Raw genomic sequence first — 14,563 nt, 5'->3', positions numbered from 1 at the left:
TTAACTATCTTTATTCCTAATCCATATGTATTTATATTATGGTTAACTGTATTCTTAATCCCCCCCACCCTTTCCAGGGATGGGGAATCATGATTGCCCAAACTGACTATTGTATATGTATTATAATGCTTTTATGTTATGATCATTTATTCCTATCCATGTAGTTATTGTTTGTTGTATATAGCTTCAGTATCCTTTACACCTTCAATAAAGTGACAACTGAAATAGATGTTGATTCTTGTCTAGTGAATGCTAGAGAAGCATAGCTTCTCTATAGTAAGGTGTCCACGTCTGTTCACACTGCCGTAGTCTTTATTCGAACTCTGGTGTCTGCCATTTACCCTAGGCGGATACCACAATATCATTCCTATTATGTATTAGATCTTGCGACACACAATTATCCATTCCTTACTAAAACAAGGATGACAGCATCTATAAGGGCGAACCTCTAAAATCAGAATCAGAGTGTCACAACTTAATAAGTAGAACATTTATTTTTTAAGTCTAAATAAAATTGTACATAAATTAGTTGCGAAATCGCGTGAATTCCGTATACAGTAAAAGGTCATAATTTCATTTTTAGGATTTGATTATATAGATGTCCTGCTTATGATATTGTACCTTGATGTTTTAGAAATCATCATTCCAAAATAGAAAATTATACATTATAAATAAATGCTGTCAAAAAAATTTAAATCATATGTACGGACGGACTGTTTCTAATTAAAAAAAGGATTTTTCCAACAAAAACAATGTTTTATTTAGATTACTGCCAGTGGTGGAGACTATATCCCAAGTAGGGGGACTAGTTAACAGAGGACTCAACTCTTTAGGTAACCAAATAGGTAACGTTATTTGCCTAACTTTATTTTTAGGAGCACAGCTACTCTGGATTAAGGTATTGCCGTATGCCTGTATGTTTGTATGTCACAACTTGAAAGTATTTTTCTTACAAGAACTTGGGATTTTTTAGTAGTTTTTTTCTACGTGTTCTAAATGTAAAAGAAATTGAGGACCGAAAATATTCAATACTTGTCTTTGGCCATCCGTAAGTAAACGTTTTTTTTCAGCTGGATCTTTAAATCGTTTTAGGGGTGCGCTGAATCGGCGATTCAGAGGTGAACCGGAGGTGCGCTGATGTTGCGCCACAGCCACTGCTATAAAACTATAAAAATGTTTTCACGATAGTTTTGCAAAAAAATATTTATTTATTAAATACAGTTCACCCCGGTTTGGCCCGGCAATGGTACTCGAACTGGGCGCGCTGATTCGCCCATGCCATTTCGATTTAAAGATTCATAACTAATAATCCAGTGGTGCGCTGAACTGGATCGCCCCGATTCAGCGCACCTCTAAACGATTTAAAGATCCAGCTCAGGGGACACAAAGCATGTGATCTCATTGACATTAAACTTTGGGTACTTTTATTAAATCTTGATTGATTGACACAAACCCGCAGTGTTCAAACTCTACCCTAATAATTTCAACAGATCGTTTATCGTAATTTGAAATTTAAATCAATGTATCGCCAATTGTCTTATCCCTTTTCCTCCTGAATTTGAAAATAATAATCGTATCTTCAAAACAAAATGATACAGAAGGACAAATTGAAGTTAAAAACAGAAAATATTTACTTTAATAAAATTGTTTTTAAACTCTTTTAGACGAAAATAATATCTACCTTTCATTTGTTTTTTGTTTTGTTATTTATCTTTAAAGGAGTCTATGATAAAGATTTTACTATTAAAACTTTATCAAACTCTCCCTAATTGAGTCTTTTAAGTCTATAGAACACAGGGAGTAAGAGGACATTAGAATCTTTTATTAGTACCAAAGGTTTTATAATTATATTTGGGTACTATGAGAACTTTTATTTCATATTTTGATTAGTTGATCATTAAGTTTAGTTTCTAAACATTTCAGCTGTTAGTTATGATCTACATCACTTTATCGTTCATTGTCTTATCCCTTTATTAGATCCCTGACAAAATCACTGATTTTCATTATCTATCGATAATTTCATATTTTTAAAGAATTATAGTTCCATACAAGTATTTTTGTAGAAAAACAATAAATAAAAAGATAGATATTGAAATAAAACGCAAATATTTTACATTTTTCTGTGTAGGTTAAATATTTAAATATTTTGTCGATATCTGCATATTGTTTATTCAAAAGAATTTTAGAATTTTTCTTTAAAACATAAAAAAATTCACACAATTTTGTTTCCATTTTTTGGGCAAGAATATTATAATTGTGTTTTGGAACGAGGTTTCTTGGTACGTATCTGTTCGTTGGTCGGTCAACTAGACATTCGGTCGGTTGGGAATCAGTTGTTAATATGCACTTAAAGATCTCAAAACGATTTTAAAAAGTTTGTTTGTACTTTTAATCATTGGTCATTGGGTTGGTTTTATGTTATTATTCTGAAGGATAATTTGCTTTGCTATTGTTCCTCATTTAAATTTGGGAAACACTATTTTACAAAACCAACGGACATAACCAAACTTTCCAAATGCCACGCTTCTTAAAGGACGCCTTTGCTGTTTTTGCAAATTTTACATTTTTGCAACATAAACAATAATAAAGTTTTATGTTTTTACATTGCAAAAAATCCTTATATGGAAGTAAAAGGATGCCTGTATGTCTTTTTTTGACAGAGAAGCTTATCATGTGTCATGGTAAGGTTTTTAACTATTTTGAGTTTTTGTACTTCTGTCCTTCCTAGAGAGTCTCTAAAAAAATCATTCCTCGCACATGATTTTTTATAAAATCACACATGATTTTTTATAAAATCACACATGATTTTTTATAAAATCTTAAAATGTGGAAATAATTGTCATTGTTGATTTAAAATATTTTTAGTTGTTTTAGATGAACACTTAAGACTTCTTATTTTATTCGTTAGCATTCAAAGAAATTTATGAATAAAATATATTCATCAAAAATTGACTATTGTTTCTATTTCTACGTTCTAATAGTGGTTACATAATTTGTATAGTAATTGTTTTAAAAATTAGCGAAGCTTATTATAAAAAAATGGTTAAAAATGGTTTCTACCTGGAAGGGAGAGGACAAAATTTTAATAATTCATTGACCTTGAAATTTTAGGACTTTAGAAATAGATTGTACAAATTAACAGTGTCCAATATTTCCCACCGTAATTATGATCTAGAGGATAGTTAATATTGTAAATTATAATTTGGATATGTATGTTAATTTTGCGTCCATTAAAATATGTGCCTATTACGGTTATGTAAGATGCGCACCATTAATAATAAGAGTAGAAGGAATGCCTTGGACTATAGCAGGTGCAACCCATTATCATTAGTCCTTCAAGACAAATGTCAGTCAATTAATGGTTGGTTGTCTGTAATAGTTGGAATATTAGTGACCTAATATAAAATTCAGGTTCTACGCTTTTATTAACCGTCCCCAGAGGTTTTATTCAGGAATAAGGCATAGCCAACAAGCTAAATGAATCTAAAATAATAAAAAGGTCGTCTTTACTACGGAATGTTGCCCACGAAGATCTCAAAAAAATCAGCTGAAATTATCATATAATATTTTTACGAATTAATTTAGTTAATGGTTACAGCTGGGTATTAATCAGGTACATATATCCTTAGAATCCCTGCATATTTCTAAATATTTTAATTGTTACCAGGTGGCGCCATTGTACGAGGCCGACGGGATGACCAGGGGAGGGTGGTGAGTTCAGTGCCCACGTGTACAACTCCGTCTGGTGGAAGAGGAAAGTGCAGAGATATTCAAGCTTGTCCTTTGCTTTTAGGTAAAATTTTCTTCTAGTTATTTATATAACTTTCTTGTAATTTAAGGTAGCTAGACTACTCAATAATTAACTTTGTCTGTTCGTCAGTTAGTCCATTCGTCCGTGGTGCATTGGGAAAGATGTCTTTCAAACTCAAGGTTATTAAGGTTTTATAATATTCTATTATCTTTCTTTCTTATTTTTACACACAGAACATCTGCCCTGAATTTGTTCGTTTGTTTATCTATGATATTCTTTGCTTTATATGGATGTTGCTTCTATTTAACTCAACTTTTAGTGTCAAATCTGTTATATAACTTACTCACATTGTTCCTCTGCACTGTGTTCCTATTGCATTGTAAATCCATTTATTAGTTTGATTCATTACTAACATTGCGTTTTGTTTTGCAGAATATCTGACCCTTAAACCACTTAAAACCAGGGCTCGGCAGCTGCGCGCAAGCAGCTTGTAATCCTCAGTAAAATCGTCAATTGAAACATTAAAATTCAGCTGGATTCTAAATCTAAATCTAAAACCATTTTTTCAGAATTTATTTCTTTGCTCAAAAGTTGAGGCTTATGCTGCCGAGCTTTGATCAAAACATACTTTGTTTTCATATATAATAATAAGATAAATAATTAGATGATAAAAAGAATTTTCGAAGAACAATGAAATTGCACTGAAAATATTTTTTGTATTTTTATTGTCAATATAGATCCTTGAATGTCAAAATTAAAATAGTTATATCAGCAAAGCTGCTCTGTAAAATATGTACAGTTATATGTCTGTTTTTCTTTCTTTTTGTTTCGTTGTCTGTTTTGTTTTTCTGTTGGTCTTTCTGATTGTTTGTGTGTTTCTCTATCAATCTATTTGTCTGTCTGTCTGTCTGTTTCTCTGTTCTGTCTGTTATATCTGTTCTATATTGTCTGTTTGTCTATTCTGTTCTGTCTGTTCTGTCTGTTCTGTCTGTTCTGTCTGTTCTGTCTGTTCTGTCTGTTCTGTCTGTCCTGTCTGTCCTGTCTGTCCTGTCTGTTCTGTCTGTTCTGTCTGTTCTGTCTGTTCTGTCTGTTATGTCTGTTCTGTCTGTTCTGTCTGTTCTGTCTGTTCTGTCTGTTCTGTCTGTTCTGTCTGTCTGTCTGTTCTGACTGTTCTGTCTGTTCTGTCTGTTCTGTCTGTTCTGTCTGTTCTGTCTGTTCTGTCTGTTCTGTCTGTTCTGTCTGTTCTGTCTGTTCTGTCTGTTCTGTCTGTTCTGTCTGTTCTGTCTGTTCTGTCTGTTCTGTCTGTTCTGTCTGTTCTGTCTGTTCTGTCTGTTCTGTCTGTTCTGTCTGTTCTGTCTGTTCTGTCTGTTCTGTCTGTTCTGTCTGTTCTGTCTGTTCTGTCTGTTCTGTCTGTTCTGTCTGTTCTGTCTGTTCTGTCTGTTCTGTCTGTTCTGTCTGTTCTGTCTGTTCTGTCTGTTCTGTCTGTCCTGTCTGTCCTGTATGTTCTGTCTGTTCTGTCTGTTTGTCTGTCTTTCTATATGTCTGTTTTCTGTTTGTATTACTTTCTGTTTGTCTGTCTTTCTAGTTGTCTGCTTGATTGGCTGTTTGTCTTTCTATTATTTTCGCATTTATGGAATTTGTTTGCTCTACTCTTTTTGTTTCTACGTTATCTTGTATAAAACAACAGGATATTATTTTAAACAAAATGTATAATTTGATCAATCAATGATTGTTTTGCTCTTGGAAAGTTGAATAAATATACATTAAAATCTTTATTATTCAAATATATTTATTTTCAGCTGATTTGAACGCCCTGAGAGGGTCTATATGCTTCAAGTCTTTGTTTGCCCCCGGTGTTTGCTGTCCTGAAGTGGGGTAAGTTACTTAAATTCTTATTTAGAGTCAATTTTGTTTAAATTTATCAAACCTTGATTGATTGGTTGGTTCTACTTAGCACTGTCCGAACCTTTCTATCATATACAAAGTATAATTTTGTATATGATAACTTGGACGCAAATGTCAATTTATAGTCAAGTTTCTTACCTTAAAGATTCATGTATTTATTTTTATTTTAATAAACCAATTAATAGCTGTGAGGTATGATTTTAAATTGGCTGTATTAATTGTATTTTTGCATTAAATAGTTTATAAAAATTATACATTTTTTATTCGAAATCAAATATGTAACAAGTTACGGTTTCCCGGCGGAACTTCACTTATACTGTATTTTACTCAGTTGCATATTTGCTGAATCCTTCTGTTATCCAGTAAGGTTTTTTTTGTTTGAAGCTTAAGAGAATACTGGCTCGAATTTGTTGTAATTTTCAGAAAAGCTCTATAAATGTCTTTGGATAGTTATAGGTTATTCACCATATCTTCCCCGTCCTCCACTATATGAAAGGGGTGCAGCCGCTAAAATCTGGAATAGTAGAAGTAGCAATATATCATTGACCATTTCTTGAAATGTAATATTACAATTTGCAAATATGCACTTATGCTTCAGTGATCTGTTTATACTGTATTGGCCCTATGATTCACTTTTACATTTTCCTTATTTCAAAGATGAGTTCTAACTTTATTCTAATATAACATAGGGGAAACATGAGGTTACAGGCTTACTAAAAGCTATATAAAGGTAATTTCTAGGATGATTTGGAACAGTTTTATAAGCGAATCATCTCCATAATCAAGTCTTAAATATAAGATCTAAGCACCAATCTGTATTTAGTAATGTTCGTTTTTTCCCTAAGTTTTTAATTGTTGGAGCTTGTTTTTCAGATTATAATAGTTAATATAAGTTTGTAGGAAAGGTTGAAAAATTGGTCATTTTGCGAAAACAACTGTGAACTGGATTTGAAATATGCAAAATTTGTTTACGCTTACATGAACCCCTTATATACATCCTAACCTAACCTTTGATAGTAGATTTAATAACCAAGGATAGTTTATTTTCATTTAAGACCTTTTCAAAGCAGTTGTCTTTTTTTACAATTTTTGCAAGGTATAGGCCCAACAAGATTATCGCAACCGCCAGGGTTTAGTCATGTGAATACAAACCTAACCCCCGTTATTTTCCATTTTATTTTCAAATCTAAGGGAGATTTCGGTGCTCAGTAGGCACTCTGAGGAAAAGGACCGTTTAACCATCCATTCGATGTGACATTGATGATAGATGTCTTTTATGATTTGTATACAATTTAAATTTAATTTAAATTCAATTATAAAAAAGAAAAATATCGTTACCAAAAAAATGTCTTAGTTATGCATAGAGTAGTTAAATTTTTAAAGTACGTTACTCAAAGTATCTCTTTCCCTCAGTTATTATATTTTTATTTGAAAACTGTAACATGAATATACAAGGAAATGTTATATCTAAGGGTTATGAGGAAAGTTTTATAAGAATAAACATATAACTGTTTGTTAGATATTTGTTTCAAAAGGTCTCAAAAACAGCTAAACAAAACTGTTTTTATCATTTCTTTGCTACTTTTTGAAATGTTTGTTCTTTTACGAGAAAAACTACAAAAAGTTCAAAAACAACACTGGTAATGAAGTAGTGCTACAAAATTGATAATATGTTGTATAATTGTTACGTGATCATAGCAACCTTTCCCAATTACTAGTAAGTGGTGCTGAAAAGTTGATAAAATTTTAGCAGAGTTACAATAAAAAATAATATTTATTTATTTCCAGGGTTGAAGAATTTTAACAAGATTTGAGTATTGTTACAAAATATGAAAACAATATAAATATTTAGTTGTCAAGTAGTGCTACAAAGATGCAAACATTAAAGTTGTGCTACAAATAAAAAAAATGTATACATTTTAGGGTTGAAGAATTATTACAAGATCTAAGTAGTGTTACAAATTACCCAACCCCGACCCCTCCATCCCTACCCAGTATCTCAGGCATATTTTATAACAATTTGTTTTAATTGATTTACATCAATATATTATCTATTATTTAAATTATGTATAACTTGCCAAAAAAAATTAAGTGATTTTAAAAAATTTCTTTAGTTACTAGCTACAAGACATATAACATAGGTTTTTAAGTGTATTGTAGATATTTCCAAAATACACATAAAAAAAAATAAATCTTTTACTTAATTTTGTAGTAATTAATTTGCAGAACCTAACTAAAATACATAGTTTATAGCCTTGATTTGGTCCACTTTCGGTATTAATGAAATTTCCAGAAATTGTGATAAAACTATTATGGCCTATCAGAGCTGCCTGCACCTGTGCTTGTCCATCCTGGAGCCCCAACTGCCAGCCAGCTAAACAGCCTCTATGTACCTGGATCTAATCAAAGTAAGTTCAAATTAGTTCTGAGGTAGGTTTTTAATATATCCAGCATCGCTATATCGACTATGGTAGCCAGATCACAAACATTTATTTTGTACAAATTTTGGTGATGCAGCGATGAAGCGACCCTATTTTTTTAAAGAATCCACCTCAGCTGTCTGTTGCTAAGCCAGGCAAGTGATGTGAAAAATTAGAGTCATTTGGGTGATTTAAATTATTAGTGTTAAAACGTTTTCACTAATATTTTTTATTTGCAGAAGGTTTAATTTTGTTTATCATGATCAGAAATATGCATCAATTTATCGTCCGTTCCCGTATCCCTAGCGATCACTGAGTGAAACTGTGAAAGTACAATTTTTCTAAAGTTCAGAATTGATATAAATCTACACAAAATACTAAAAAATAAAAAACAAAAAGCTAAATAATACATGAAAAAAAACATGACTTACATCTCATATAAGCCATTGTTTTAAACATAATGAAAATAAATAAAAGAAAACCCACATTTTCGAATGCTCTTAGATAAAAATTTTCCTCGATTTTCAAGGAAAAGCAAAAATACAGTATATCAAAGGATGTTGTCAAACAATGCAACCAATATTATAGGTGAAAAATATAGCAAAACGTTGTAACAAAAATCTATAGAATAATTGAGTACCTAACCATTTTAAAAGGGTAATTTTGTTAGGTATTGTCAATAAAACACCATATACGACATTGCTTTTGGATTTTTCAATTTAATAATTTTATCTACCTTAAAATGTAGAGGGAGAATTGGTCTATAATTTACACTAGTTTCCAAAGTTTTATAATCTTGATACCTTATTCGTTGAGTCAAAAATTTTGGGTACTTTAATTGAAATGCAATAGGTTGGTTTTAATAGGGACTAAACTTTTTATCCAATAATTTATTCCACAGGAAGGTTAATTTTAAAAATTATAATTGGGGATGAATATCAATTTTTTGTTCATTGTCTTTTTTATCCCTTAAGAATCCTAGTTAATTTTGAAATAAATTGTTGTTTTAAATAAATTCCTCCATATGGATCTAAAAATTGTAAACAAAAGAAATTTAGAATTATAAGCTTTTCCTTATTATTTGATTTAAATAAAATAAAATGTAGTTTTCTAGTTTTAGGGGAATAACAAGGACGGTTATGTCAAATAGCAGCAAATAATATGAATTATTGATGTGTGCTGTTTAACATAAACACTAGCGGTTAAGCTCCTAGAGGCCTCGAGGAGCATTAAAGGGAAACTCCACGACCCCAACCCCCGGAAAAAGCTTTTTACAATTATTACAAACCAAAATTGACGAGGGGGAATGGTTTCGCACCCTCCCCCTCCAAACCAAAGTGCCCCTATGAAATAAGTGCTTTACTTATAGTGGCTACGCTTATAAAAGTATTACTTTAATAGTTATTTCTTGCATCGTATTATAAACAGCTTCCTGCGGATATAGGATGTAGAATTATACGATTAAAACCAGTTTTTTTTAAACCCGAGGTGCCGAAGGGGCGGGCTGGTTTTAATCTTATGATTGTACTTTTTTATATTCGTAGAAAGCTGGATATAACACGATGCTAGACATAGTTTTTTCGTATGGATAAGAACCGGTTCCTATCCACCGGATTCGAATGAATACGAGAAAACTCTTTAAATCTCTGATTGTATTTTATAAAGAATCATAAAAACAATCCATATTAAATGCTAAATTATACTTTTTCCTCATTTTTAGCAAAGCTTGGCTATAATTTTATTTTGATTGATGCCCATAATTTAGAGAGTTATTGTAGGAAATATTATTTTCAATATAGCAATCTAATAAATTGAAATTAGATTGGCATATTGAAAAGTTTTATATTAATGTAAAATTTTTAAAATTATATTTTTGCTAATATTTAAGATAGATTCCTCTGCATTGACTCTAAAACCCAGGGAGTAAGGGAGGGGACAATGGGCAATTAATTCAATATAAGAGTTATCAAAGAAAGGGCATGACATCCAGTTTAATCCAATAAATTTGTAGGAAATTATAAAGGGATTGTTAATTGAATAATAGATTTCCATAGCGTCATGTAAAGTGAAACCACAACTTATTTTTGATGAAATATATTGAGGTTTTTTGGTGTGATTTTTATATTACAAGATTATTGGACCCGGCCAGCTGCTAGCAAGAATATGACTGCCCCTTTTTATTCTGTTTATTTCCCTTGCCCCTTGCCCCCACCTCCCTTCTCCCCGTCTGCTACATTCCAAACTAACACAACGAGTGTTTATTTCCCTTGCCCCCACTTTCCTTATCCCTTCTCCCCGTCTGCAATATTCAAAAAATACATAACGAGTAGCGGCATTTCATGCCCAAGTACCCAAACTTAGTCAGAAACTGCTAAATTCTTGCACATTCCCTTTAAGCCAGTACCCAAAGTTTGAGACTCCTAAAAATTGAATATTCGATCCATTGTCCCCTCCCTTACGCCTTGCTAAAACCTAACATGTCAACCTGCAATGTTTTATAGGACATTTGATTTCTGCTGAAGAAAAGTAATTTTCTTCGCTACATTGTAAAATTATTTTTAAATTCTTTAATGATAATTTCTCGTATTCATTCGAATCCGGTGGATAGGAACCGGTTCTCATCCATACGAAATAACTATGTCTATCATCGTATTATAAACCGCATTCTATATCCGCGGAAAGCGGTTTATAATACGATGAAAGAAATAACTATTATTGTCACAGTTTATGTGCTTTGCTTTTCATGAATTTGATCATCGTCATTGTTGTTTACCTAATATTTTTTTTAAATATGATCCCCTCATTTTTTTATTTTTAGTTTAAATAAGATAAAGTAGTTTTTTGGGGGTGGGGGGAAGGGGCAATTTCTTTTGGGAGTGTGTTGGCATTCTCCGCCAACATAGTTATTCATATTCCCAGGACCTATAAGAAGCTACATTGAATAAGAGAAGAGAATAATATTGCTTCAGCAGTTAGCGAGTTCCTTCCGTACACCCAGACAGACATCCTGTTAATTTTATATGATACTATGAAAATATGCGGCAATCATTGCACACCGTCTTGGTCTAAACTATTCTGTTTGTATATTTATTTATTATTTTGTTTTCTAATGATGGTTTACATGCCAAATTTGTTTTTAATATGTTTTTTCGTTGGTCTTTAGCATAATTGTAAAGTCTAACATGATCTATAAAAAAAACTCTTGTCTTTATGCATGTATTTTGTTCATAAGTAGCGCAGCAATAACAAGCCATTTTGTATGAAAAATTAACTATAAAGTTATTAACATAGATATTACTGTAAATACTTTAATTTAACGTACAGCCCTTTTAGGTTAGGGTTAAAAAGGACGAACGGACGTACAGGCAGTTGAGATTATAGAGGATTGAATTACCGAGTGTTGAAAAGACATTTAAATTTATTTCCAGTATGCCGGATTAAAACCAGCTCTAAGCATACCAAAATTCAAGGATAGTATCGTATTGCAGATAATTTTCCACGAATATTAAAATAAATATAAAAATATTAATATTTAAAAAAAAGATAATTAACAAAAATGGTTTTGATCATATAATTTTTCAAATTAATATCTATGATAATGGCTATGGCTTTTTTTATTTCTAAATTTTCATTCTTGTTATTATAGATATTGTTCATCTATAATACAAAGTAGAACGATGTTTGTTTTTCTGTCTGTCTGTCTGTTTGTTTGTAGCGAAGAATCTCTCTAACCGCTGAACCGATCGGGTTCTCCTTTACAGGGTAGCTTCTTATAGGTCCCGGGAAGGTTTATTTTTTGGGGGGTTGGGACGCTCTTAACCCCCTCAAAAAATGAAAAAAAAAACCTCAATTTTTTTTATAATTTTCTTTAACCCTTAACAGTCAGGCCCCTTGCCGCACCTTAATCTGTCAGGGGGGGGGGCGTTCAAGGCCCCCCCCTCTTATTATCTCAGTCCCCATTAGAGCTAGAAATTGTGCATATCCCCTGTTTGGTAATGAATTTTCGACCTTAAGTGAGTCAAAGTCAATTTTCGCTTCCTTCCCCCTTTCATGTAACAACCTTTGTTTTAGGTCCTTTTTTACTTAAAAATTTCAAACGGCTGTAATTTTTTATTTTGAAGCTAGAAGAAAATTTTTTTGCAGAAAATGTTTATCTTTATGTAAATTTTATGTTAGAAATATCAAAACATAAATTTCAGCGGCCACAGCTGTACTTGGCAGCTGCCAGCCGCCGAAGTCGGCGGATCTTTATGAAATTTTAATACGTTATGTAGACATGTAAGAAAAGCTTAAGTTTAAAATTTGAAGTCTCTAAGTCAAAAATTACGGCCACAGGAGCCTTTTAAAGATTTCTGGAGACCTGGAGGATCAGGACCTGCAGGATCATACCTGGATCCTTAAATTGACTTGAACACCTGTATTTTATATGAGGATGTTCTACTAGAGGATATTTTAGTATTTTGGTAGGATAAAATTCTTTTCACATAGAAAATGAGATAGAAAAAACCGGGGGGGGGGGCGTCAACGCCCCCCCCCCCCGACCATTAAGGGTTAATATCTAAAACACGAAAAATTAGTTTGATCAAACCTCTTGGGACAAAGCCCATATTATCCTGTTGTGACGTCATAAATTTCGGGAAAGGAGAACACCATTTCTCCCATCTCCTTTAAAGAGATTTTCTTTCCCCTTTCCCTTCTTCTATCCCGAAATTTATGACGTCACAACAGGACAATATTGGCTTTGTCTTTAAAACGCTTAACTGGAATATGTCACATGTTTATTAGCATGGGTATTCAAATTTTTTAGTGTTACATGCAACTTAACTTAACTCAACCACTTTGTATGTATTTTTTGCAACATTATTGATCTTTTTTGTTTGCAAACATTATTTGTATTAACATCTTTATATTAACCATAGTAACTTTTTTGCACATTTTTTGAGACTTTTTGCACATCATTCTTTTCTTTTCAAGTTTTTTGGTATAATATTTCTCGAATTTGCCCCGTATGTTATCAAACAACCCATTCTTGTTTGAATTGAAAACAAATTTTTAATTTGCATTTTTAGAATATATTTTGTTTAGTATACAGAAATTATGTAAATATACTTTATAAAAAGGTTAGAATGCTTTATTTTTCAACGTTTATCTAAAATTGAATTCAATAGCAAATTGTGTACTTAATGATCTTCCCGAATAGAATTAAATATGAAATTATCTAATACCCTTTCTGTAGACTAAAACTTATTGGTAGAAAAGTTTGAACACTTTAACTGTCTAGCAACCAGTCAAAAATGAGAGACTTGTTCATTAATTCTTGTGAACTAGTATAAATTACTGTCGAAATTACTGCGTACATATATTTGTGTATTATGAATTATAGACAGTTTGACCTTTAAAAAGTGTTTGATAATAAACAATATGTCTATTAGATCATACAAAATTATTTCTAAAAGCAAGTGGAAAAACGACGTGGTAGAATTAATAAAAGATTACAACAGGACTGTTTTATTGGTGGTTCCAATTAAATCTTTAAAATGATCGGAACGACTACAAAATGTTAAATTTCGAAATGATATGAATAACTTGGATAACCAGAAAGAGTTACACAAAATGTATTCTTTGTTCCCTATATTGACAGGCTACTAAAGGCAGAGAAACACTATACAAATACGAACTACGAATACGATATAGTGAAATTAATTTATCTTAAATTGCCATACCTATACCTGTAAACTATTATGTTCACTAACATTATTTACTAGAGGCTGCGTTCTAAAATTATCCCGCTATTAGCTAGATTAAATATTAATCTTGTTCTTCCATTGTCCTATCCCTGTTTAAAGTATTAAAGTATTTATAATTTTGCCTCTCTTTCTTTAAAAGATTTTATGACCTAATGTTTTTTTTATTTCAAATTATCATCCTGAAAGGGTTAAAATGTTTAGTTAACTGTTAAATTTTAGTTCAATATCTAACCACATTACGCACGTATCGCTAGTATCAAATTAGTTTGAAACTAAGTTTTCTTTTATTTACTATGCTATAAATTTAAATTTTCTGTTGAATATAAATTTAATACTTTAATATGATTCAAATAGCAACATGAAATAAAAAAAAATTAAATTTTCATACAGTAAAATAATGGGTCATATTGTTCTAGTCAATGAGAGTTTATTATGGATTATTGGAGCACTATGGGTTTTAAACACTTAAAGGACGCTTGCAAGAAATACCAAGCTTTAACTGCTGAAAGACTGCCACAAGTAGACCCAATACCCCAAATTTAAAGCATTCAGCTTCAATAACAAAAAAGTTAGGCATTTCAAAATATTATGTACAATCAAATTTTTGAAAGATTTCCAATGCTCATAAAAGAAAAAACAATATTAAATTACGTCGCCTAGACACAAAATTATAACCTTATCTTTGTCAGAAACTTAGATTGCCGGTAACTGATTACATTTTTACAATAAAAACACCACAT

The 14,563-nt window shown here is 31.6% G+C and overlaps 1 protein-coding gene across 1 annotated transcript in view; it reads left to right on the top strand.

Annotated features, from left to right (window-relative positions):
- Window positions 1–14,563, top strand: part of LOC145325714 (proclotting enzyme) — a 37,318-nt gene that overhangs the window by 4,012 nt on the left and 18,743 nt on the right. Inside the window, exons 5-9 of the mRNA XM_080168667.1 lie at window positions 766–833; window positions 3,668–3,793; window positions 5,551–5,626; window positions 7,580–7,659; window positions 7,981–8,064. Of these exons, the coding sequence (XP_080024793.1) occupies window positions 766–833; window positions 3,668–3,793; window positions 5,551–5,626; window positions 7,580–7,659; window positions 7,981–8,064 (434 nt within the window). The remainder of the gene's footprint in view (window positions 1–765; window positions 834–3,667; window positions 3,794–5,550; window positions 5,627–7,579; window positions 7,660–7,980; window positions 8,065–14,563) is intronic.

The sequence above is a fragment of the Acartia tonsa genome, chromosome 8, assembly GCF_053477335.1.
Source record: "Acartia tonsa isolate MP-2025a chromosome 8, ASM5347733v1, whole genome shotgun sequence".
NCBI classification, from domain to species: domain Eukaryota; kingdom Metazoa; phylum Arthropoda; class Copepoda; order Calanoida; family Acartiidae; genus Acartia; species Acartia tonsa.
The sequence above is the reverse complement of the archived record's forward strand: the minus strand, read 5'-3'. Positions and strand labels throughout refer to the sequence as shown.